This window comes from Peromyscus eremicus, chromosome 1 (genome assembly GCF_949786415.1).
Source record: "Peromyscus eremicus chromosome 1, PerEre_H2_v1, whole genome shotgun sequence".
NCBI classification, from domain to species: domain Eukaryota; kingdom Metazoa; phylum Chordata; class Mammalia; order Rodentia; family Cricetidae; genus Peromyscus; species Peromyscus eremicus.
In genome coordinates, this window is record NC_081416.1 from 170,022,550 (window position 1) to 170,048,353 (window position 25,804).

At 52.7% G+C, this 25,804-nt stretch overlaps 1 protein-coding gene across 1 annotated transcript in view; it reads left to right on the forward strand.

The window, feature by feature from the left end:
• Nucleotides 1-23,739, forward strand: part of Ppp1r37 (protein phosphatase 1 regulatory subunit 37) — a 34,418-nt gene extending 10,679 nt beyond the window's left edge. The window contains exons 2-13 of the mRNA XM_059280659.1: nucleotides 16,946-17,043; nucleotides 18,631-18,676; nucleotides 18,786-18,886; nucleotides 19,287-19,406; nucleotides 19,711-19,861; nucleotides 19,942-20,097; nucleotides 20,205-20,317; nucleotides 21,524-21,665; nucleotides 21,770-21,936; nucleotides 22,057-22,822; nucleotides 23,046-23,132; nucleotides 23,207-23,739. Of these exons, the coding sequence (XP_059136642.1) occupies nucleotides 16,946-17,043; nucleotides 18,631-18,676; nucleotides 18,786-18,886; nucleotides 19,287-19,406; nucleotides 19,711-19,861; nucleotides 19,942-20,097; nucleotides 20,205-20,317; nucleotides 21,524-21,665; nucleotides 21,770-21,936; nucleotides 22,057-22,822; nucleotides 23,046-23,128 (1,943 nt within the window). The 3' untranslated portion in view covers nucleotides 23,129-23,132; nucleotides 23,207-23,739. The remainder of the gene's footprint in view (nucleotides 1-16,945; nucleotides 17,044-18,630; nucleotides 18,677-18,785; nucleotides 18,887-19,286; nucleotides 19,407-19,710; nucleotides 19,862-19,941; nucleotides 20,098-20,204; nucleotides 20,318-21,523; nucleotides 21,666-21,769; nucleotides 21,937-22,056; nucleotides 22,823-23,045; nucleotides 23,133-23,206) is intronic.
• Nucleotides 23,740-25,804: the final 2,065 nt, after the last annotated feature.

The window sequence follows — 25,804 nt, forward strand, 5'->3', positions numbered from 1 at the left end:
GCTCCTCCACCAAGGACTCGAGTTCTCAACTCCCCAGGAGTGGACTTGTGGGCACCTAGGCAGCCATAGAACTGCTTGAGGAATGGCCACACGGTCTTCCAGCGCCTGCCTGGTGACCTTGCCTGGAGTGTAGCAAGGACAGCAACTGGGGCTGCTATCTGCCCTTCTGATTGTGGTTCTGCCCTGAGGCAAGAAATGGGGTCTCACCGTCTTATGTCCTGTTCTGTTAAACGTGTGTGTAGCTTCACTAAGTGGACCCTCCTGCCTCTGCCTCCACAGTGCTGCTGGATTACAAGTGGATGCCGTGGCTCCCGGCTTCACTGTGCTTTGACTTGTGTTTTCTGATGGCTCAGGGTCTTTGTGTGTAGTTGTTTTAGATACTTGACCACCTTCAGTGCAGAAATGGCTTTTCACATCTTTACCCATTTATAAGTTGTGTTGTCGTCTTGCTGATTTGTCCAGGTTCTCTCTCTGTATTTTGGGTGCCAGGCCCTTGTGAGGTGGGGTTGTTTCCTCCCAGCATCTCTGGATAGTACCAGCCACAGAGAGGTGCAGATAAACTGCTGGTCCCTGGCAGGACAGCTCAGAACGGCACCTTCTCACAGCATCTTCCCGTGTTTCAGATCAGGTTGGCCTCACAGTCAGAGATCTGCCTGCTGCTTTCTCAGAAGTGCTAGAATTAAAAGCACGTGCCACCAGGGCAACCTTATCTTCCCATTTTGTTAAAAAGCATGACTGAAAGGCCGAGCATGATAGCATATGCTTGTCATCCCAGCACTCAGGAGACTGAGGCAGGGGATTACCACAGTTTAAGGACAGCCTGGTTTACAGAGCTTGACCCCCGCCTCAAAAAAAAAAAAAAAAAAAAAAAAACAGAAAAGCCTGCTTTAAAATACATCACGGGCTGTGGTAGCTCACCCAGCTGTTTCCGACTTCCACTTCCTCGTTGCTGAGCCAATATCTTCTCGTTTTCAGCCACAGAAATGACCAGGGCTAGTTGACCCTAAATCTTCCTGCTCCTCCTGAGTGGTTTTCGCACAAGTTCTTAGGTGACTTTACAAGGTTGAAGGGTGGGAGCACTTGAAGCCCTGGGTTCAGTTTGTGTTTCTGGACTGAGGCCGTGAGGGGCCAAGGCTCCATAATCCCGGTCACCAAAGCAGGAGAGTAATGCTGGATTCCGTCACCGCCGTGTTCAGTGAGCACGCACACGAGTGCTGTGTGCATTTGTGTGGCTGCCGGGGAGTGGTGGTAGGGCTTTGCTTTTGGTTTCTGGAGTCGGAGTCTCACTCTGTAGCCTAGGCTGGTCGTGACTTTGTAGCTCTCAGCAATCCTCCTGCCTCAGCCCCCTGACCAGTTGACACTTGTGACATTCGGTTAGGAATTAAAAGACACAAACACACACTCATTCATTACTACATGACTTGAGATGAACAAAACAGGTCCGTCCATCCATCAGGGACCCACTGTTAGGACAGCAAATGAGTCCCACAAAAATTACAAGTCATAAGAAAATATGAGCAGGCCTGGTGGCACAGGCCTGTGGTCCTAGCTACTTGGGAGGCTGAGACAAAAGGACTACCAGTTCAGCACCTCCTTGGGCCACCCTGAGCACCTTGGCCAGACCCTATCTCAAAAACTAGTGTAAAAATGGAATGGGGGCTGGACATAGGGATGCACGATTTTGATTGCAGCACTCAGGAGGCAGAGGCAGTCAGATAGATATCTGTGAGTTCAAGGACAGCCTGACCTACAAAGTAGGGTGCAGACAGCCAGGGCTGTGTAATGAGACCCTGTCTGAAAAAAAAAAAAAACATAAGAAATAGCTTAGTGATGGGGTGTTTGCCTGGCAAACACAAGGCCTCAGACTCAGCCCCAGCTGTTTTAAGAAAGTTACAAGAAACAGGGTTGACACAGATGTCGAGTTAAGTGAGTGATTACTGAAGACCCCTTAAAAAGAGGAAAATTTAGGGACTAGAGAGATGGCGCAACTGTTAAGGTCACCTTTTCCAGCGGGACCTGGGGTTGATTCCCAGCACTACGTTGTTTAGCTCACGGTTGCCTGTAACTCCAGTTCCATGATGATCTGGTGCCTTCTTCTGACCTCTGTGATCTCCTGCACATGTGTGGGGCACATAAACTCACAATATACACATACATTTGGTTTTTTGAAATAGGGTTTCTCTGTGTAGCCCTGGTTGTCCTGGAACTTGTTCTGTAGACCAGGCTGGCCTCGTTCTCCTTGGAGTTGGATCTGGGTCATGGAACATGTGAGCCTCAAGTTCAGCCATTTCCTAAAGGCCCTGCTGTCAGAAGCCCAGAGGTGATGGGTCACTGTCCACTTCTCACTGCCCTACCCTAGGCAGGACTGCCATCTAGAAGTGAGAGGCCCCAGGCCACAGAGGCTCAAGGACTGGCCCTGCCATTGTTTTGAAGACAGGAGGACAAGTTGCTTCACCCCCCTCACAGAAGGTGAATAGGGTCAGCGTCATTGCATGGAATCCTGCAGGAGCAATTAGGGCTGCATTTGGGCTGCCATGGCCTGTAGATGACTAGCAACAGGGATTTGGGAAGGTCAGGGGGCAGAGTGCAACCTTGGGTGCTGGCTGCCTTTTTTGGAGAAAGAGTGTTTCGTTGGCCTGAAACTTGACAAGTAGGCTAGGTTGAGTGGCCAGTGAGCCCTACAGGTCTGCTTGTCTCTGCCCCCAGCACTGATCTTACAAAGGCATGCTACCTACCCAACATTTGAGGTTTCCATATGGTGTGTGTGTGTGTGTGTGTGTGTGTGTGTGTGTGTGTGTGCGCGCGCGCGCACGCGCGCGCAGCCTGAAGTTGACTCACTGAATCAATCTCGCTGACTCCAGCTAGTCTGGCTGCCAGCTGGCCCAGGGATGTTGGTCTCTGCCTCCTGAGTGCAGGATTACAAGTACCCATCACACCTGTACAGCTCTATGTGAGTGCCGTGATCCAGATTCTGACCTAATGCTTTTGAGACGAGCCTTTATCCACTGAGCCATACCCCAGCCCACCCCAACTTTTTACCCGAGTCTAAGGGTTGAGCTCAGGTCCTCATGCTCGCCCAGCAATCATTTTACTGGCTGGGCTGCCTCCCCAGCCCTCCCAGCCCCCACAGGGATGTTAGTAGCGGGCATGGGTGTGAGCTGTGTACAGCTTGGGGCTCAGCCCTCTGTAACAGTTCTAGGCATCCACATGTATAGGGGTGTGAAGTTGTTGCCCCATTGTGCAGGTGAGGGAAGGTTGTAGACGTGACCTGAAGATCAAGTCCAGTCTACTCTGCTTCTACCTCCGGGGGCAGTGCGGCTGCTTTGCTCATGGACAAACTGAGGGGTAGTTCCAGTGCCCCATCTGAGTGGATAAGCTGGCCTGGGCTGCAGCCTCTTCCTTACCCTTGCGTCCCTAGCCCTACCCACTGGCTCCCTTAGGGTAGTCTTTGGTCCTACTGTTCCTTACTCCCTAATGCTCACCCCTTCCTTGCCTATCCCCAGGTCTTGCCCTGTGCACTCTCGGCTACCCAGCCCTGGGTAAATGTTTAAGGGTAAACAGTGGGGGTGCCAGCAGTGTTTCCGGATGCAGTTGGGTTGGGACAGGTGTAGTGAGTCTCCCTCTGCAGTCGGGAGCTGTTTGCTCTGCGCTCTCGCCACCTGGTCACCAAGGTATTTGGCCTTGGACTATGATGGTCACTGCTGCTGTTTACAAAGCTCCAGCCTCTTGCTACGCTGAACAGGCTCACACACTGCTTCTAGAAGTCTCTGTGTGTCATTGGTTGTTTTCTGGGTATGGAGACCCAAGCATGAGATAAGAAGCAGGGCCTGCACCATTTGGGGTCTCCTGGTCATCAGGGATACGAGGTAAATGAGAGTGGTCCATACCTTACTTTTGGACCACACCTCCCTCTTGCTGTCTCCGGAACTCTGTCTCTGCTGTTATGTCTTAGGCCACACAAGTCTGGCCGTCCTGAGTAGTCCAAATCCCTGCCTCCTGTGCAGGACTTGACTCCCAACTCTGTGTCCTCACTAGGTCATTGTTTCCTCTGTTGTAGAGGTGCATTCCTGTCACGAGACAATGTCACTTGTGTCCTATGGCACACACATCCCTTTGAGGAGTCCCTTCCTGATAGGGCCGTAGAGGAAAGCCTGCAGAAAGCTTTAGGTCAGTGACGATGCCATGGGGACCTCATTCTCTTCCCAGCACTGGGCTAGATGTGCCCTCATAGTTGTCCAGACATTTCTCCAACCAGATTTAAGTTCTGTGCCCAGGCCTATGCTAAGGGCACAGGAGTGGCCAGGACAGACCTGTCCTGCCTCACTGTCCAGAAAGGGAGGTGTGAGAGACAGGAATGTGGGGGGAGGGCAGAGGATCAGCAGCAGCTCCACAGTCATCTGAGAGGAAGATTTGGAGGAAGCCAACACATGCCACACTGTTGAACCCACCTGTGAGGGTCCCAGTGACTTTCCCAGCTCGGTGATCATCAACGATTTTAAACTCATCATCACTAGGAACCAGATGATGACTTGGGAGCACGGCCCAATAAGGACCTGATGTTTGCCTGTCAGCATTGTTGGTGGACATTCAAGGGCACCATTTAGGAGGACCCTGTAGGTGTCCAGGCAAGGAAGCGAGCTGTGAAGAGATAAGAGTGAAAACCCGGTGCAGGTTGACTTGGGGAGTCTGATGCCAGGTCGTTCATTGTCAGCATATTAAACACAGTACAATTTGTGGAAAAGTTTCTAGGCCACAGTCATTTCCATTCCAGGTGCACAGTAAAGCTTAAGGTGTAACTACTTAGAAGCTCCTTTACAAAGTATATGTGACCCTGAGGTCTATATAGACATCTGTAGATCATGAGGGTTCCATAGCTAAAAGGCCTAGAATCTAGTGTGGTCTCTGATAGCATAGAGGTCAGCAGTCTATAAAGTACATGCAATAACCCCACCCCACCCCGCCCCAGCATGGGTTCTATTAACTGGGAGCTAGGGAGGGAGAGTCTGGGATTATCATTCTGGGGAATTTGGGTGAGATCTTATATCAAAAGGCGGGTGAGGTCTGCCACCACAGATAGCAGAAAGGTCACTCCCAGCCGTCTGGGCAAGAAAACAGGTGTTTTATCTCCTCCATTGAGGAGAGGCCCCTGCATGTTTAACATTCCTGGTTCCCTAATGCTCTGGGAACAAGGACCTTTGTGCCTCCAACACACAATGGTGACCACTCAGAAAAAGCAAGGTTTATTTTTAATTTACATATAGATGTCTGTGTGAGTGTATGCCGAATGCAAAAGGGGGGGGGGTGCTCGTGGAGGCCAGAAGAGGGCATTGGATCCCCCGGAGCTGGTGTTCTAAGCAATTACCAACCCATGTGTGTGTCCCGGGAACTGAATTCCAGCCCTCTGAAAGAGCAGTAAATGTTCTTAACCACTGAGCCATCTTTCTAGCCCCTAAGTTATTTTAAATAACTTGAAAAACGAAATAAAACAAAGCACACAGATGTCTCAGAGGGCAAAGTCATTTGCTGCCAAGTCCATTGACTGAGTTTGATTCTCCAGATCCACACGGTAGGAGGAGGAGAGAACCAACTCTTGTAGTTGACCTCTGACTTCCGAGTGTGCACACACAGGAAATAAATGTAGAATACTAAATTCGCCTACTGATGGGATAAGTATATTGTTTAACACAGTACATCTATAGCTGTGCTTACTCCACACCCGCTGCGGAATGATGGCTGGAAAGTGCTAGCTTAATGTCCGTAGTGCAGTGCTCTGTGTCTGTCTGAGTGGAAAGCCTTGCATGTAGTAAAAGACCTCCAGTTCACACGTGATAGTCTGGAATCTGAGCCGAGGTGTGTTTCATGGGTGTTTCCATGTGTTTCCATGATGACGTGAGTAATGATTGCGAGGCACGCGCGTGTTCAGGGCCGAGGCTGCAGGAGATAGCTCCAGAGCGTGCTGCCACACACTCATGCCACACTTTGGCTATTGCAAGTTCAGAAACTTTTTACTGTTTTTCATAACCCCACCCACTGCTCAGCTTTGTCCTAGGACCAGAGTGAACCACAGTCAGACCCTGACAGGCTGTAAAACTTCCCAGAGCAGGTGCTGTGGGAGCTGAGGCCTGAGTGACAGATCTGCTGAGGGTACAGCACACAGGGTAGGAAGGAGGCCTGTGTGCATACATAGAGGAGATGAAGCCCCTCTCCAGCTCGGGCCACACCTCATTTTGGGGTGTCAGTCTATGTGCAGGGGACTTGCTACCACAGCTGGCCATGTGCCAGCATCATGTCTGAACATAGTAATGACAAGAGGAGGTAGGCTTGCCTTCTTGGGTGATGTCCTAGGGTCTCTCATCTTCTGAAGCACCCAGTGTGGGTGGAACCTTGGGCAGGGCTGGGGAGCTTGTGGGCAAGGTGGCAGTAGTGAGGCTGTGGAGTTGCCAGGACGGCAGTGTTCCTGATGGTCATTGCTGGGTATCCACTCTTGTTCTGCATGTTTACCTGGTCTCCGACTTTGTTTTGGGGGATTATTCTCCACGGCACCTCAACGTCTGTGACACGAAGTGAGCCTCGGGCCTCATTGGTGCCGGTTGATGCCAGCAGATGATGCTGGTGAATAACCTTTTCATTTAGCCTGGGCAAGTGAGTCTTGAGTGTGAGCATCCAAGAGTGGGATCTGGATCAGAGGCTCTGTGCCTCTGTACCTTGGACTGGCTTTGCCAAGTGAAAGGGCTTCTGCTTGTTTCCCCAGTCTGCCCAGCAGCATGGCTCCCCCACCCAGCTTCTTGTTAGCCCATTCTGCAAATAGAGGTGACATGGTAGCTCCGTCTACTCCGTCTAAGTACTCGTCTTATGAGATGCAATAGCCGTGCGTGGAGGCAGAGGATTAGGAGCCCAAGGCCAGCCTCAAAGGCAGTGGGTTCATGGCCACCTGGACAGTCAGTATTGAAGAGACCCCTCAGAAGGCTGGGGTGGGAGTTAGAGTCTCCCCACTGAGGAGGTGCGTCCTGGTCACAGCAGCCCTCCACACTGCTCCCCCCCCCCACTGTCCTCGGGTCCAGGAGTGGACCATGCCACATCACTGTAGACCCAGCCCCAGTGTGTGATAGAAAGGAACTTTGTCCCACTGGGGCTATAAATACCTCCCATTTCCAGTGCCACTGGGAGCAGCCATCCTGGCATCCCCAGAGGAGACCAGCTCATAAGAAAGGCAAATACCCAGAGTCAGCGATGCTGTTGGAGACCTGGGCCCACCAGCTGGGTGTGTCACCACACTGTCCAGGACTCCAGCTCGGCTCTCAGGCCGCCGCCGCCGCCGCCGCCGCCGCTTCCCCACTCTGTTCTCTTCTTTCACCCTGTGGTGGTGTGGAGCCTGGGTTTCTAACTCCCACTACAGACCCAGTCAGGGAAGAGGATGTAGTGTGTGCACTGGACGGCTAAGGGAAGCCAAGGCCGCGGGCAGAGCGCGGTCCCAGCTTGCTTAGGAACCTGGACCTCTCCACTGAGCATGGTGCCCTACTGCACCCCACCTCTCTCCCTCCCTCCCCTAGAGCACCACCATGCTCCTCCCCTTTCTGTATCACCCTCTCAGATGCTCTGTCCCCTTGAAGACAGCAGTTCTGGCCTGGGCACAGAAAGTTGTTTTTTCTGTTCTCCCCCCAGCTGAGAATAAGACCACTACCACAGTTTTTGAGCCAAATTTGAAGCAACGTATTGAATACTGGTCAAGTCCATAGAGGTTTATAAAGGCAAACCCCACTTTGTCCAGTCAGGGCAAGCCTACATCCTGATGTACTCCCTGCCTGTGTGTGACCAAGCACATCCTGTACAGTTAGGGCAATCAAGCTTGTTGCTTGTTATCTTACATGAGCAACAGCCCCCAGCATTCCAGGACAATTCCAAATTGTCCTTGGGCAAGTGGGGCTTACAGGTTAGAGACATTTTGTTTTATAGATCAATTAAACACAGTAATTTAAAAACACAACTTTAGCCACCGCAAAGTCTCCTTACCTCTGCAGCCTCGCTAGCCATGAATTCAAATTAATCCTTCTTCCTCAGCCTCCCCTGGGCTGGATTGACAGGTGTGAGCCACCGTGGGTTTCTGAGTGACTGAATGTGTGGATTCCTGCACAGGGCTCAGTGCTGAGAGCCTGGACAGCGTGGTGGTGCACACCTGGAGTCCCAGGATTCCCAGGCTGAGGTAGGGGTCACCTGTGTATTTCAGGATAGCCAGGGCCATAGAATGACAGTGAGGATGTGAGCACTCCCAGGTCTGGTTGAGGAGAAGGTTTAGTGTAGATATGAAGGAGCATGCAGCCAGAGGCATCTGGAAGAGTCCAGACTGAACATGGCCAGCTGAATAGACTGGGGCCATGGCGGTGGGGGCAAGAGAGGGAGAGGAGAGAGGGCAGAGAGGGGACCAGGAGCTAAGAGAGCGTGGAGCCAAAACCTCTGAATTATGTAGGAATCTGAAGCTGGGGGAGGGAAGCCCGGCCCCTGGGCTGGAAGGGGTTAGGTAGGGGGCGGGGTGAGACGTGCTAGGAGGAGCCACAGAGACTGAGTGAGACTTGTCCCAGGTTTCTGTGGGGCCTGACACTACGTTGTGAGACATTGTCTTTCCCGTCACTCTTAAGCTTGTCTAGCTCACCTTCCTAGAAGGCAGCGCCCTGTGTGTCCTTCCAGAGCTCAGCAAACTACAGATGTGTCCAGCTGCTGGAGTTTGAAAATAAAGTTTGGCTCCCCACCCCCCAACCCCAAGACAAAGTTTCTCTGTGTAACAACTCTAGCTGTCCTGGAACTCACTTGTAGCCCAGGCTGGCCTCGAACTCACAGAGATTCATCTGCCTCTGCCTCCCGAGTGCTGGGATTAAAGGCGTGTGCCATCAGGCCTGGCTGTGAATAAAATTTTCATGAGCATAAAAAACTCAGTTTTGCCTCATGTTCCTCCTCTGAAGTGGAGATCCTCACTTTAGGAGAATGTTTGAGGAGTTGACAGCTTGGCATGAGTGTGTCCATGCGCACTGTGCACCTGCTGCATCCTCAGTTGTCAGCGCAGCCGCAGTGCCCTGCTGCAGAGCCCGGCCTTGATGCAGCTGAGCCTCAAGTTCTGGACTTGCCCTCTGCCCTGGAAGTAGGCCTGTTGGAGCTGCCAAGGCTTCTGTGGGGTCTACCAGGCCTGCTCCCCAGCCATGCCTCAGGCCTCTTGGTGGCTACCAGAACCAAGGCTCACATGAGGTGGCCTCCCTCTGTCCCCGGAGCCTCAGCAGTGCAGCTCCTGCCCCGCCACCCCACCCCAGTGGCTCCTCTCCACCATGCCCCTTCCCATGCCCTCCCTCTGTGTCTTTCTAAGGACGGCTGCTGACAGTGCTGTGCTGTCCTCTATGTCCCATTCCACAGGGCTGGGTTTGGGTGTCTGCTAAATGCTCCAGCGGGCAGACCTGCTTCCCGTGGCAGTTGCATGGGGGACCAGCCCCTCTCCATTTGCCAGCTGGCCTCTTCCTCTTTGTTCCATAATAGCAACACAGTATCTATGTTGCCAGGTGTGGGGTCTCTCAGGGTGGTGCCCACAGATCACCTAGGGGCTCATTAGCACCCAGTCAGGCCCTTGCTGGGACCTCCCAAGTGAGACAGCACTCTGAGCCTGGCCCTCCAGGTCTCCTCGTCCATGGTGGACACCAGGGACCGGGAAGGTTGTTCCCAGTAAGGACAGAATGGGGTTAGGGTGCAGGTTAGTGAATAGCCCTGCCTATGGGCTGTGTGCACCCCACCCCCAGTGTTGTTTTCTGGTGGGGACCCCTACAGAATGCCCATTTCCTACCAGCACCCAGCTGCCGGGGGTGGCTTGAGACGCTGCTGCCCCCTTGTGCTGGCCCACCCTGCATTTCAGCCACACCCTTGCACCTGTGTGCACAGGCGAGGTCAAGCCTCCTGGCGCTGTCACCTGATGCTCGGCATCAGATTTCTCACTGTCTCTGTGAGAGCCCCAGCAGCCTGTCCCTGGGGAGAGGCGGCCCCACGGCTGAGGCCCTGCTTGCCGGCCAGGCTGCAGTGTTCTTATGGAACAAGGGTCTGTCCCGGGCGGCCCTTCCGTGAGTGACAGGCCCATACTCCCACCCACCTCCATTGCTGCCGCAGTGAGAAGATGGGCCTGCCTCTTCTGGCTCTGTGACTAGGCAGGTGCCCCGCCCTCTGGCAGGCTTCCCAGTACAAGATGAAGATGGAAGTGTGCTGTCTCTGGATCTGGGATCAGTCCCAGTCCTGGCTAAATGAAGTTGCCTGTGGAAAGTCCTTAGCCATGCATGGAGTCCCAGTGCTTGTGGGGCCAGGCACAAGGGTCATGAGTTCTGGGCCAGCCTGGGCTTTATAAGGAGTTCCTGGTTTTTTTTTTTTTGTTTTTTTTTGGTTTTTCGAGACAGGGTTTCTCTGTGTAGCTTTGTGCCTTTCCTGGAACTCGATTTGGAGACCAGGCTGGCCTCGAACTCACAGAGATCCGCCTGCCTCTGCCTCCTGAGTGCTGGGATTAAAGGCGTGCGCCACCATCACCCGGCCGAGTTCCTGTCTTAAAAGGAACTCTGAAGATTGAGAATAAGCCACTGCTACTGACTCTCCAGCTGTGTCCCTGCTGACAGAAAGCCAGCTCCTTCTCTGGTTTCCTCCTGTCACTTATCTCTGAGACTGGGCAGCTCTTTCAAAGAGGTTTCTGGGGTCATTTGTCCAAGCTTGGCTGGGCAAGGGTCCAAATGTGGCTTTCAGTCTAATTTGTCACCTCAGTGGGTCCACACCAGCGCACACAGTCACGCCACTCTCCCTTCTCTCTGACGACCATTTCAGTCGGCGGCGGCGGCGGCGGCGGCGGCGGCGGTGCCTCCCTTGGTACCCAGAAGCTGAACCTGACTGAGCGAACACACCTGAGGGGGCTCCGCAGAGCCCTGCACTGCATGCCTGCTGCACTGCATGCCTGCTGCACTGCATGCCTGCTGCACTGCATGCCTGCTGCACTGTGCCTCCCCTGACTCCCTCATCACAGCAAACACTAGACCAGCATGTCCCCAGCATTTTTAAAAAGATTTATTCATTATGTAGACAGAAGAGGGCACCAGATCTCATCACAGATGGTTGTGAGCCACCATGTGGGTGCTGGGAATTGAACTCAGGACCTCTGGAAGAGCAGCCAGTGCTCTTAACCTCTGAGCCATCTCTCCAGCCCGCATTTTTTTCTCCTAAGATTTATTTATTTTAGCCAAGCAGTGGTGCCACAAGCCTTTTAATCCCAGCATTCTGGAGGCAGAGGCAGGCAGATCTTGTGAGTTTGAGGCCAGCTTGGTCTACAGAGAGAGTTCCAAGACAGTCAGAGTTACACAGGGAAACCCTGTCTTGAAAAACAAAAAACAAGACAGCAAAAACAGATGTATTTATTTTATGAGTATGTGCCTGAGGGTGTATATGTATGTGTGTACCATATTTGTGTAGGTGCCCTTGGAGGCCAGAAGAGGATGTTGGATCCCTTGGAGCTGGAGTTGCAAATGGTTTGAGTTGCCTGTTGTGGGTGCTGGGAATGGAACCCAGGTCCTCTGCAAGAATAGCAAGTGCTCTGGGTGCTGAACTATCTCTGCAACCCTGCCTCTGTCTTCCTTGTCTTTAAATACATACAGATCCAGTAATGTTTAATATGCTCACCCCGAGCTACTCGCCAGTTTCTCCTTTGACCGCACTGGTGATGTTCTAGGCCTTGCTCACACTGATGACTCCAGGTGGAGTGGAGTCAGCTGTGGTAGGCCGGGGCTGCCACAGCATGAGCATCACGGGGCCAGCTTTGAGCCCCATTCTTTTTTTTTTTTTTTTTTTTTTTTTCTGGGTTTTTCGAGACAGGGTTTCTCTGTGTAGCTTTGCGCCTTTCCTGGGACTCACTTGGTAGCCCAGGCTGGCCTCGAACTCACAGAGATCCGCCTGCCTCTGCCTCCTGAGTGCTGGGATTAAAGGCGTGCGCCGCCACCACCCAGCCTGAGCCCCATTCTTGTTTCTTCACTGTATCCATCACCGCTTAGAAGGTGGGAAGCTGATAAAATGCAGTTGTCATTTTTATTTATTATGTGTGTATATGGATGTTATTGCCTGCATGTACGTTTGTGTATCACATGCATGCCTGGTGCTCACAGAGGCCAGAAGAGGGCATCAGATCCCCTGGGACTGGAGTTTCAGACAATGGCGAGCCACCATGTGCTGGGAGTTGGACTCAGGTCCTCTGGAAAAGCAGCCAGTGCTCTTAACTGCTGAGTCATTTCTCCAGCCGAGTATTAGTATCATTGTTATAACACTAGGAGCTGTATCTCCAGCCCTCTTCATAATTTTTATTTGAGTCAAGGTCTCACTACATTGCCCAGGCTGTCCTTAACTCCTCCTGCACCAACTACCTATGTACCTGTGTCCCCATACTAGGCTGTGCGGTCAGTTTTCTTGTTGACTATACAAGGCTAAGAATTACCAGTGATGACAAAACAGCCCATATTAGCCCAGGCCCAGCTTCACCCCAGCTAATGTCACTGGCCTGGACCTATGGCCTTTGGTTGAACCAAGTGTCTATTTGGAGCCTCACTGGTGCCCTCTGGTAAACCCTGGGACACCTCGGAGTGATCTTTAGAGGCAGCGTATTAAATAGACGTAGAAAAGATGCCAGTTAGATAAAGCCAGCCCCTTTAAAATTGTCATCTACCACGTGTGCTTCTTCTCTTCATGGTCACCTGGACAGCCCAGTGGGAGTGTCTATAATTGCTGCTGTTTTCAAAGTCGTTGTCAGTACCCAAAATCTTCAAGTATGCATGTGATATGAGAACATTTATTGTTTTATTGTTTTGTGGGGTTCATGGGTTACTAGAGATGTAAACTAGGACTTTTTGTAAGCCACACCCCCAGAACCTCAATGGGGGAATTCTAGGTAGGTGCTCTACTAGTGAGAATAAATAAAGATATATTTATTTATTATCTATACAGGGTTCTGCCAACATGCTAGAAGAGGGCACCAGATCAAACTATAGATGGTTATGAGCCACCATGTGGTTGCTGGGAATTGAACTCAGGACCTCTGGAAGAGCAGTCAGTGCTCTTAACCTCTGAGCCGTCTCTCCAGCCCCTGTATATTTATTTTTTTAATTATAGGTTGAGACAGGGTCTCACTAAGTTGCCCAAACTGGCCTTATACTCACTCTGTATCTCAAGCTGCTTTTAAACTTTTGGTCCTTCTGCCTCAGCCTCCCAAGTAACTGCAATGCCTGGCTTAAATGTATTTTTCTAAAAAGTTCAGAAGAAGCAAATCTGGCAGACAGAAATATAGACAGAAGTTTCTGTCCCAACCACCTGTTCCCAAATAATCACTCTAAGGATTATATTAATTGTAAATGCTCAGCCAATAGCTCAGCCTTGTTACTAACTAGCCCTTACATTTTAAATTAAACCAAACTGCTTATTTATGCTCCGCCACATGGCAGTACCTTTATTTTTTTTATTTTTATTTATATTTATTTATTTATTTATTTTTGGTTTTTCGAGACAGGGTTTCTCTGTGTAGTTTTGCGCCTTTCCTGGAACTCACTTGGTAATCCAGGCTGGCCTCGAACTCACAGAGATCCGCCTGGCTCTGCCTCCCGAGTGCTGGGATTAAAGGCGTGTGCCACCACCGCCCGGCCGTGGCAGTACCTTTATTAACATGGCAGTTTTTCCCTCTGCATCTGGCTGGTAACTCCAGACTCCGCCCTTCTTCCCACCATTCTCAGTTTGCCTCTCCTACCTAATTTTATCCTATTCAGCTATTGGCAAGTCAGCTTCTCTATTAAAGCAATCACAGCAACATATATTCACACAGTGTAAAGGAATATTCTACAGCATTTCCCCCTTTTTGTCTAAATAAAAAAGGAAGGTTTTAACTTTAACATAGTAAAATTATATACAACAAAAGAATTACAGGGGTTGGGAATTTAGCCCAGTGGTAGAGCACTTGTTTAGAGCGCTTGCCTAGAGCTCTTGCCTAGCAAGCACAAGGCCCTGGGTTCGGTCCTCAGTTCTGGAAAAAAAAAAAAAAAAAAAAGAAAGAAAAAAGAATTACAATTACAATATCTAGTCTATTTATATTTGGCAAAATTAGAGAAAATATTCTATCTTTGTGACTCTAAAGTTTTATGCCTAATTTATCTTTTATCATAACAAAGGAAAACTTTAACTATGACTATCTAGTCTTCATCTCCGTCAAAGACCCCAGAAGGGTGAAATGTTACCTAACGACAGGGACATCTGGCTGCCTGGACAGTTACTAGGTTCTTCTGTGATGTTGGACCATCTAACTTTGGCCTACAGGCCTAGCATATCTGACAAACTTTTTTGAGAAGCAGGGAATTCTGAAGGACTGTCCTACTTTGTCTTGGAAAAATCTGGCAGTCGCTTTCTTTTATGTCCTGCTGGTCCAGTTTGGACAGTATACTGTCAGTAATTGAGGCAAGGGCAGTTTCTTGGCCAAATGGCTAACTTTTGCCACCAAGAAAGCAAACTCCTCCATATGGAGTTTCTTCAATATCCATTATGTTCTCTGAAGTAAATTGTTGCTGCCAGGAGCAGACATGTCTCATTGTCAAGAAAAGTCTTATGTTACTAAAACATTAAAAAGTACCATGTTCTGTAGGTCTTTGAAGTTTTGAAGACCATTTATCTATCTAAATATCTGTTTAACCTTGAAAACATATCTGACATGACTATAAGTTTGACTCTTATAGATGATTATTAATCTGTATTTCTTAATTATACATTACATTTTTAAATGAGTTGCATAAACACAATACCCTAAACAAGAGTAGAAACATACATATAGCATAACAAAATTAACTTTAAATTTGTATTAATAAACCAAAATCTATGCCAATGTAAAATATTTTGAGACTCACAGGTTTCTTTGTTTAAAAGTAGATTTAACAATTTATCTTCGTATCCTATCATTTCTATATCCCCCCTCTTTCTTCTCAGAACAAGATCATTGAATCTAATCTCCCATGTTCAGCTTTTTTCCTGACCATTACCAATTACAGCTTGTAACCAACCCCCCTTAAATGATAATAAACATCCATAACCCATTTTTTGGGGAGTGTGGGCATAGTTCTCTGGAGTACTCACTGTTGTTTGTGGGCACTGGTATCTTTGGAGGACCCTGAGAAATTTGAAGCTTCAAGGCTACTGGCTGAGATGATACAGCCTCACAAAATACTCCAGTCAGGACTTGACCGTAATCTTCAAATTTCTGGATGCAGAATTCTCAGGAGAGTATAGCAGTCATTTTGAAATGCTGGATAGGCTGGGCCATCTGTTTTCATTGGTGTTTGGTCCCTTGTTCTGAAAATACATAAACTTTTAAAGGTAACATACATATTTACATCAACATAGATATAGACTGTGCACTGTACACAAGTCAGCCAAAGATGATTTTTGTTCTGTGTTTGAGCAGGTAAAATATTCATCACGTGTCTTGTAGTTCTTCTAGGTTTATTTCTTTATGTCTGCAGTCAGGATTTCAGGGGGTCTTCCTCGATCAAACCTGATTTTCTTTAACCCTGAATGAACCCACAGCTTCTCATTTCCTGTGGAAATAAAAGCAGAACCTCTTCCCCAACATAACATATCCTTTGACTTAAATTTTGAATCAAGACGTTTTTAAATACATGGGTTGGTTTAACCCGGCAGCTTTCATAATCCAGTGTGCCTTAGCAGCTGTCATTTCTTCATTAACAATCTAAAAAAGCAGAGAGACTCTGTCTCAAAAAACAAAACAAAATAAACCTTTTTTTGTTTTGTTTTTTGAAACAGTTTCTGTGCATAGTCCTGGCTGTCCTGGAACTCACTCTGTAGACCAGGCTGGCCTCGAACTCACAGAGACCTGCCTGCCTCTGCCTCCTAAGTTCTGGGATTAAAGGCTTGTGTTACCACCACCTGGCTAAAACAAACCTTTTTAACTTAAAATAAAAAAAAAAAAGTGTCTATTGTTTGGGGGCATGTCACTTGTACCAGGCACAGGTGTGAAGTTGGAAGAGAACTTGAGAGAGTTGGTCCTCTCCTTCCACCATGTGGGTCCAGGAGCCAACTCAGGTGGTGATGTCAGACCAACCCCATCGGGGGCTAGTTTGAGGAAGAGTTTTTTTTTTTTTTTTTTTTCGAGACAGGGTTTCTCTGTGTAGCTTTGCGCCTTTCCTGGAACTCACTTGGTAGCCCAGGCTGGCCTCGAACTCACAGAGATCCGCCTGGCTCTGCCTCCTGAGTGCTGGGATTAAAGGCGTGCGCCACCACCGCCCGGCGAGGAAGAGTTTTTAATGAGGGATTGTCTAGATCGAGGGGCTGTGGTCACTTCTGGGGATTTCTTGATTGTTGCTGAGGTAGGACGGAAGGTCCTCTGAGTGTGGACTTGGTTTTGAGCCCTGAGATGTGTTGTAAGGCAGGAGAAAGCTAGCAATGGGTACATTCCTCCCTCTCTGCCCCGACTGTGGGTGTGGTGTGTGACTCTGCTACAGTGAGGGATTATAACCTATAATTGAGGCTGGATAACCCCCATGGGGGTGCTTTTTGTCAGGGTGTTTCTCACAAAATGAAAGTAGAGTACCCTGAGCCAAATGCCTGCCTGGCCTTGTGCTGGCCTGCAGGGAACCTGGTGGCAGTCTGCCCAGATAGGGCTCCCCGTGTGTTCGAGGAGGGAACCCATAAGCAGCAGTCTTGAGCTGTGTGTGTTTCCGTAAGCAGCAGTCTTGAGCTGTGGTGTGTGTTTCTGTGGCTGCCTGACAGCCCAGCACTTTGTAGAGGGCTGGGCCAGTCTTGTGTGATGCCTGTGACCTGGAGCTCTGTTATGCTGCTGTTGGGAGGGAGGGCTCAAGGGCAAGGCAGCAAGCAAGGACTGTGGAGTCTGAGCCTGCTCCTTTGCCCGCAGCCCAGAACGTGACTGTGGATGAAGTGATCAATGCCTACAGGCAGGCCTGCCAGAAGCTGAACTGCCGACAGATCCCGAAGCTCCTCAGGCAGCTGCAGGTATGAGGGGTGGGGACACTCACCGAACGCCTGTGCGTCCATGTGTGCATGTGTGTTTGTGTGTAGGAGCACAACCTTGGGGCCTGTCCAGCCTGCCCCCAGCCAGGGCCTGTGTAAGGACAGCTGCAGAGATCCTCAGTTCAGCCGTGAAGTTAGCAATGATCCAGAATCACAGTAAGTGGTAACTACTGACCCTGTCAGCCCCAAAGAAATCCTGACCTCACAGAAGGTCGGTCATCTTGTCCATTCCTTCAAGTCTGAATTCCAAAATTAATTCCTAAAGCGTGATTTCTAAGGCGAGCGTCAGCCTGGGCTCCATACTGATGCCCAACTCAACAAACAAGGACAAAACAGCAAAAACCCAAGTCTGGACCTCAAGAGAGAGACCTCCCTGCTGTTTAGGAAGTTAACCAGCACTGCCTGTCATCCCAGCATCTAGAGGGTGGAGGCAGGAGGATGGAGTTCAGGGTTATCCTCAGCTACATGATGAGTGAGGCCAGCCTGGGCTATATGAGACCCTGTCTCCAGAATCAAAAACAAGCTGGCAAGATGGCTCAGTGGGTGAAGGTGCTTGCTGCCAGGCCTGGCAACCTGAGTTTGAGCCACTGGAAGCCACATGGTGGATAGAGGGAGAGGACTACATTTTTCACATGTGAACAGTGATGTGTGTGTGCACACACACATGCACATGCACATACACACATCAAAAGTTTAAATACAGACATGGAAAGCAAAATTGACTTCTCATTTCTTCCCCTTCCCCCAGATCCCGGGAGGCCCCTATCCTCAGCCTGTTGGAGAATTTGTAGAAGGGATTGTTGGCCCAGACGGGCCAGCACCAGGCGCTGTCTGAGTTAGTGTGAATGTGGGCAGACTCTGCCTGTAGCCTTCCTCTCTATGGTCACCCCTGGGCCCCATCTCCACACAGGGTCCTTGGGGTGCCTGGTCATTGTTCTCTCTGTGTTCCTGGACTCTGTCTGTTCTGTAGAGTTAGCAGAACGGGGGCTTGCCCCTTCCAGGAAGAGCCTCTCAGTGTGGCATCTGAGGCAAGGATGAGGGCTGACTAGACCTGCACCTCACTGGCCAAGTATGCTATCAAGCCAGCCTTAGCCTGTCCGTCCTGGGGCTTGCTACAGCACTCAACCCTTGGGTGACAGTGAAGCCCAGAGACTGGCACCTGGCATGTGTGTGTGCATTAGGTGGACCCCACAGGAAGGGGCTGGGAAAACCCCTGAGCCAGAGCCTTTATGTCTTTTGCTGAGTGCCACGCGTGACTATCAGCCTACCCGTCCCAGTCCCTTGGGACAGACTTGCCCGAGTCTGGACATCGCCCCAGCAATGCTGGATACCCTCAACTTCATCAGCTGGAGTGATGGGGCTGTGGCTCCTAGCTCCAGGCAAATGCATCTCATGCTCTGTGTTCTCAGAACCAGCCCCGGTTGTCCTCTGGGCCTTTGTCCAGCGGCCCTGCCCAGTCCCGTTCCAGATGCCATCTCACTGCAGGGCATGGCAGGGCCCATTGAGACTGGACTGCCCCAGTTGCTGGGGTGTCTTCCCTGCCTTGACAAACCCATCCTGCTTTCTTAGGAGTTCACGGACCTCGAGCAACGCATCAACTGCCTGGACCTAAAAGGTGTGTGTCCCCAGGGATGGCAGGTGTCCACGGGTTTGGTGGCTCCTGCAGGGAACAGGGACTGGTGGTGGTGTGGACTCTCCACATAAAGGTGCCCGCCCCTTCCCAGGGGAGAAGCTTGACTACAAGACCTGTGAGGCTCTGGAGGAGGTCTTCAAGAGGCTGCAGTTCAAGGTGGTGGACCTGGAGCAGACCAACCTGGATGAAGATGTGAGAGTCCTGCCGCCACCAGGCTCCTAGGCCCTCTTGAGGCTTGGGTAGGGAGAGGGCGAGGGCAGGGCCTCATGAAGACCAGAAGGGGGTATCTGATGTGACCAGGGTGGGCCTGAGGCCCTGAAGGTGAGGCCTGGGGAGCTGGGTGAGGGGCAAGTGTGGCCACCAGGAGTCTTCCTGGCCGTCACGCCGCTGGGCTGAAAGGCACCGGAGAGTCGCAGCCTCTGTGGGCTGAGTGTTCCTGAGCATAGGTTGTAGAAGAGCTCCACCCTCCCAGGTCATACAGGTCATACTGTCATTTTGAGGCTCTTGCGGGCCCAGCACCCCTCCTGTGGCATAGCCCATGTTTCCCTTGGCCATCTGACCTGAGGCCAAGCCCACGTGTGCCTGTCCCCAGGGTGCCTCAGCCCTCTTTGACATGATTGAGTACTACGAGTCGGCCACACACCTCAACATTTCTTTCAACAAGCACATTGGCACCCGGGGCTGGCAGGCTGCTGCCCACATGATGCGCAAGGTGGGTACCTCACACGCTGGTAGGAAACAATGTGGGGAGATCTATCCCAAGCCCACTTCTCCTGCCCTCCTGCAAGGTAATGCACCTCCTTCACTCCTCCCTGGATGACCCTCGGAAAGTGGCCGTGTCTCCAGCCTGCTTTACTCAGCCTTGCAAAGACTGGAGCAGGAAGGAAGTGGAACTGTCTGGGAGGAGGGCCCCATCAAAACAGGAATCAGGGAACTCAGGCCCAGGCCCCAGTGTGTAAAACCCAGGTGCGAGCCGTGACTACTAAATGACCTCTCCGCTCACTCGTCCCCACCAGACAAGTTGCCTACAGTACCTGGATGCCCGAAACACACCCCTGCTGGACCACTCTGCACCCTTTGTGGCCCGCGCCCTCCGCATCCGCAGCAGCCTGGCGGTGCTGCACCTAGAAAATGCCAGCCTGTCCGGGCGGCCCCTCATGCTGCTGGGTAAGTCTGTGTCCGTCAGGCCTGCTGCTGGGCAGGTGACCCAGGGCATGGGCTGGCCAGTCACTGCCACCCCTCCCCAGCCACAGCTCTGAAGATGAACATGAACCTGCGGGAGCTGTACTTGGCGGACAACAAGCTCAACGGCCTGCAGGACTCAGCCCAGCTGGGCAACTTGCTCAAGTTCAACTGCTCCCTGCAGATCCTGGACCTGCGCAACAACCACGTGCTAGACTCAGGTGTGCCGCTGTGACAGCCCTGAGTCTAGGGCTGAGGGTCAGAGGTCAGGCCAGAGCCCCTGGGTCTCCCTCGTACGGAAGAGGCACTGACCACCTGCCTCCCCTAGGCCTGGCCTACATCTGCGAGGGTCTCAAGGAGCAGAGGAAGGGTCTAGTGACCCTGGTGCTGTGGAACAACCAGCTCACGCACACAGGCATGGCCTTCTTGGGCATGGCGCTGGTGAGTCAGGGGGCTTGCTCATCGTCCTCACCCTGCCTGGCCCTAACACGTGTGTGTGTGTGTGTGTGTGTGTGTGTGTGTGTGTGTGTGTGTGCGCGTGTGCGTGTGTGTGTGCGTGGGTGTGTGCGTGGGTGTGTGTGTGCGTGTGTGTGTGTGCGTGGGTGTACGCGTGTGTGTGTGTGTGTGTGTGTGTGTGTGTGTGTGTGTGTGTTTGTACGTGGAGGTCAGAGGACAGCTTGCAGGAGTCAGTTTTCTCTTTCCACCATGTATAAATGTCCAGGTGTAGAACTCGAATCCTTGGGCCGTCAGCCAGCCCTGGGCCATGTTTCTGTCATTGGGTCTGTCTGTCTCTCTCTCTCTTTCTTCCTTTCTTCTTTCTTCCTTCCTTCCTTCTTTCTTTTTTTTCCCCTCCAAGACAGGGTTTCTCTGTGTAGCCCTGGCTGTCCTGGACTTGCTCTGTAGACCAGGCTGGCCTCGAACTCGAATCCTTCTGCCTCTGCTCTGAATGCTGGGATTAAAGACCCAAGCTGGGCCCTATTTCTTTAGTTGCCTTTTTGTAACAGACTACATAGGACAGTGCTTTGCACAAACTGAATATGTTGGCCTAAAAAAAAATTAATGTTTTCTAGAAGCAGTCAGTAAGCTTTTAGTCTTTTGTTTTGGTTTGGTTTTTGGTTTTTGAAGACAGGGTTTCTCTGTGTAGTTTTGGTGCCTGTGTTGGATCTCACTCTGTAGACCAGGTTGACCTCGAACTCATAGAGATCCGCCTGGCTCTGCCTACCGAGTGCTGGGATTAAAGGTGTGCGCAAACCACCGCCCGGCAGTTTTTAGTCTTTTTATTATCACATAATATAGAAAGTAATTTGAGCAGGCACAAACACTCCCAGGGGAGGGAGACACTTTTGTGGGGTGCCCTCCCACAAGAAGGCTGTTTTCAGGGTCCTTAAAGCCATTCAGATTCAGGCTGGGCGAGGGGAGGGAGCCAGACTGGACTCTGGTGGGGAGTGGGCAGTGTGGGCGTTGGGGAGCCCCAGCATGGGAGGAACTTGAGTTTCCCAGACCTGTGGTAGAATTGTGCTCTGAGGGGCAGACGAGAGGAGAGAAGACCGTGCGTGCCTCGGCTCCTCTTCCGGCTCCTTTCCTGACACACCTTTCTAGCTTTCCTTCACCATGGCTCCCCCTCCTCACCTCCCCTGTCCCTTCCAGCCGCACACACAGAGTCTGGAGACACTGAACCTGGGTCACAACCCCATTGGGAATGAGGGTGTGCGCAACCTCAAGAACGGGCTCATCAGCAACCGGAGCGTGCTGCGCCTCGGCCTGGCCTCAACCAAGCTCACATGCGAGGGTAGGATGCGGGCCAGGCGCGCAGGGGCCAGCGGGGCTCGGCAGGGCGGCCGGCCGGCGGCCAGGCGTGGGGCCCGTGGCCAGCCCCTGCGGTCCCCCTCCCAGGCGCGGTGGCCGTGGCAGAGTTCATCGCCGAGAGCCCCCGCCTCCTGAGACTGGACCTCCGGGAGAACGAGATCAAGACAGGCGGGCTCATGGCACTGTCCTTGGCCCTCAAGGTGAACCACTCTCTGCTTCGCCTGGACCTGGACCGAGAGCCCAAGAAGGAGGCGGTGAGGGTGCTCGCTTTGTACCAGTGCTGTCTTTCTGGGGCGGGGCAGCGGGGGAGGGAAGGTGAGGGGGCCAGGGTGGGGCAGAGGCCACACAGAGCCCTAGCAGGCCGGGTCCCACAGGTGAAGAGCTTCATCGAGACGCAGAAGGCCCTACTGGCCGAGATTCAGAACGGCTGCAAGCGCAACTTCGTGCTGGTGAGAGAGCGGGAGGAGAAGCAGCAGCTGCAGGTGTCGGCCTCCATGCCCGAGATCACCATCACCGCACCCCCGCCCCTGGAAGAGCCTGGGGACCTGCCAGCCATGGGGGCGCAGAACGGGGCCCCTAGCCCTGGGCCTGACCCTGACTCAGACTCGGACTCAGACTCTGACCGGGAAGAGCAGGAGGAGGAGCAGGAGGAGGAGGAGGAGGAGGAGGAGGAGGAGCAACAGGACCAGCAGAGGGCCGAGGGCGGCGCTGACCAGAGTCCCTCAGCCCCGTGCCCTGCCCTCGTACCCTCCACGGACTCCCTAGGCCCTGGGGATAAGAGCCCCCCAGGCAGCCCCTCCTCCCCCACTGAGCAGCGCATCTCTGTCTCCAGCCCAGGCCGAGGCCACAAGGTGTTTGTGGTGACCCGGGTGGAGAGTCCACCCGAGAGGCCAGAGCCCCCTCTTCCCCCCACCTTTGTCTCCTCTCCTCCACCCTCCCCTCCCTCCCCACCTGCCTCTCCACCATCTCAGACCATGGACATCCAGGACCCAGAGTCATCCGAGGCTCAGCCCCAGCCGGAGCCATCTCAGGCAGGGCAGCCTCTGCCCAACGGCCTGAAGCCTGAGTTTGCCCTGGCACTGCCCCCAGAGCCACCCCCAGGGCTGGAGGCTAAGGGGGGCAGCTGCAGCCTGGAGCACGGTAAGAAGAGTGAGGCAGGGGGTAAGCCATCAAGGAAGCACCTACCTGTGGGCGGGCTTCAGCTTCCCATTCTAGAATGCCCGTAAAGGGATAGGAGACCGCACTTGACTGTTGGTTCCTACCCTGGACCCCAGAGCTCTCCCTGGGGTAGGGACGGTGTGGTCTGGAGGGGCAAGACCATACCTTGCCTGCCTCTGAGGGAGCTGCCGCCCACTGCCTACAGCACTGCACCGCCCCCAGGGTGCCAGCAAGCTAGAGGAACTGCTTTTAGAGGCCAGTCAGGAGGCCCCGCGGGACACACTGTGACACTGTGAGTAGGTGCCATCTGGGGGGCTGGCATGAAGAGCTGGGAGCCCTGCTGACCCTCCTCACTCTGTTCCCTAGTTCTTTAGTTCCGGCCGGTCTGTGATGAGCTGAAGCCATCCCCAAGGATCTGCTGCCTCCCCGCCTAGTCCCCCAGGAAGCCAGGCGGGGTACCCCAGGCCTCGCTCAGAAACACGACAGCCACAGGGGCGCGGGGCTGGGAGTGCTTCCCGGACCCGAGCACGTATTTATGTGTCTGCCGCTCCCCAGGTTGGGGCTGGGGTGGACAGGAGGAAGAGGACGGTCGGAGGAGCTCTCCAGGGTCACTGGCCACAAGGCTGCTCTGGTCCTGGAGGGCCAGTGACCAGCCTGCCCTGGGAGGGGTAGGAGGCAGGGCAGGTGTAGGATGGCCCCTGGCCCCTTTCAACACCTGGCTGGTGAGCGTGGTGGTGGAGTTTGCCAGCCCCTGTGGGGTGGGGCCAGTGGGAAGGAAGAGAGCTTTCTTTCTTAAGTGCAATAAAATCTATCAGGGAACTGGGCACGCAGCAGTGGGGCTCTGGGACCCTGCTGCCCAGGCCACTGAGGCTGCGCCCTGGCAGGCACTACAGCAGTGGGCGGTGGGTGGGTGGATGGTGTGGGAGGGTGGGCTGGGCCACTCCTGTTGGTGCGGCTGTCACACCTTTTCTAATAAACGGGAGCTGGGTTGACCATCTGCCTCTGCCTCGTGCTGGGCCCGGCTGCCGAGGGGCGGGAGACGGGGTGAATGGTGGCAGACCCTCCGCTGGGTTGGTGCCAGTGGTCCCCAAAGGAAACCCAGAAGGCTGCACGGACCCCCCTGCTTCCTCCACCCTCTTATCCATCCACACCTCAAGCAGTACACTGAGGCCACTCGTGCTCCCCCAGTCGCAGCCAGCCTGGGGTTCCCACGGTGCCCGGTGAAGGCGTTCTGCTGGCTGAGGTAGCAGGTCCAGCCTGCCCTCTCTTGGCCCCATCTGTGGAGGGAGGGCTGTACACAGGGCCTGTGAGCCACCTGGTCTCACGCTAGCATGTGCCTGCCTTGTTCCCCTGCACAACACCGGAGAACCGCCAGGTCTGTGACATGGGTTCGCCATCCCCACTGCCAAGGAGTCTGAGGTGGGGAGATCACAAGTTCCAGGCCACCCTGGGTACCTTAGACTGAATGTGAGGACTTAGTTGACAGGGGAAAGCTGGGGCAGTGGAGAGTGGTGAGCCCTGGCCGGGAAGCCGCCAGTGAGGGACTGGGTGTGCTCAGTGTCAGTCTCAGGCTCCACAAGAATGAAAACTAAGGAGAGCCGTCTGTAGGAAATGCCTGCCTGTGTGGACACAGCCTCAACCTCGTGGTGTCCATGTCCTTTCCTGTCTTAAACTTGGGAGTCAGGCTCTATTCGGCGGCACTAAAAATAGCTAGGCCCTCGAAAAACAAAACAAAAAAAACAAAAACACTGCCGGTCGCAGTGGCCTTATTCCCAGCACTCAGGAGGCAGAGGCAGACAGATCTCTGTGAGTTTGAGGCCAGCCTGTGATACAGAGTGAGTTCCAGGACAGCCAGGGCTGTTACATAGAGAGACCCTGTCTCCAAACAAACAAACAAAAGAACAAAACAAAAAGCCTGGGATTCCTCTGCACCCTACCATTGTATCTGTCAGAAACTTTTTCTAAACTAACTTTTAGGCACATGGATGTGTGTGTACAAGTTAGTGTGTGAATGTGATGCATGCTTGCCATGGCACACTCATGGAGATCAGAGGAGAACCCAGGGTGTTTATCCTGTATCACACCTGGTTTGAGTCAGGCTCTCTTACACCAGGCTAGCTGGCCCCTGAACTGGAGATTCTCCTGTCTGCTCCTGTCTCCTCATAGGAACACTGGGATACAGCGGCCACAGGACACTGTCGGGCGTTTACATGGGTGCTGGGATTTGAGCTCGGGTCTTCAGGCTTCTACAGCAAGCTGCTTTTTTATCCACCAAGCTAGCTCCCCAGCCCAGAATCCTCTTTGTTGAAACACTAGAAGCTTGTACTTCGGTCGTCTACTGCTCCAGACAAGCTCACCACTCCTTAGGACACAGCAGACACTTGTTTGGGAATGGGGCTCGGGGAAGCCACACACAGTAACCACTGCCAACCAAGTCACCATCTGTTGCATCCCATCCCTTAAGTACCTGGGAGATACCAGTACAGCTACCCTGCTACCAGCCCCTTCTGAGCTAGGCTGGGGAGGAGCTGAGGCATCCTGGATTCTGGGGAAAGCCTCCCTGGGGGTCCTCACCACCTCAGCTGTGGTCAGCATAGTAAGTCTCAGCAGCTCTGGCCCAGTGGATGCACCCACCCTCTGTGAGCCTGTGCGGGGCTCCTCCTGGTCTTGGCTGTGTCTCTCTTGTACCAGCTCTTAACATGGCGTGAGAAATCAGTCCTTCCCAACTGCTGCTGGGACGGATGGCCACCTCAGAGTGATGCTGATGAGATCCAAAGTCCCAGGAGCGCTTCACCAAGATGATCATGTGAAAATGAGTCCCTTAGGATGGGCCCCAAACCAGCGTGAAAAGGGTACTTATGAAGGGGCAACTGGGGGCCAGGGGTGTGGCTCGGTGGTACAGTATTTATCAAGCGTGCCCTGGTTTCACCCTCAGCACCTCCAGATGTGTATGGGGGTGTAATT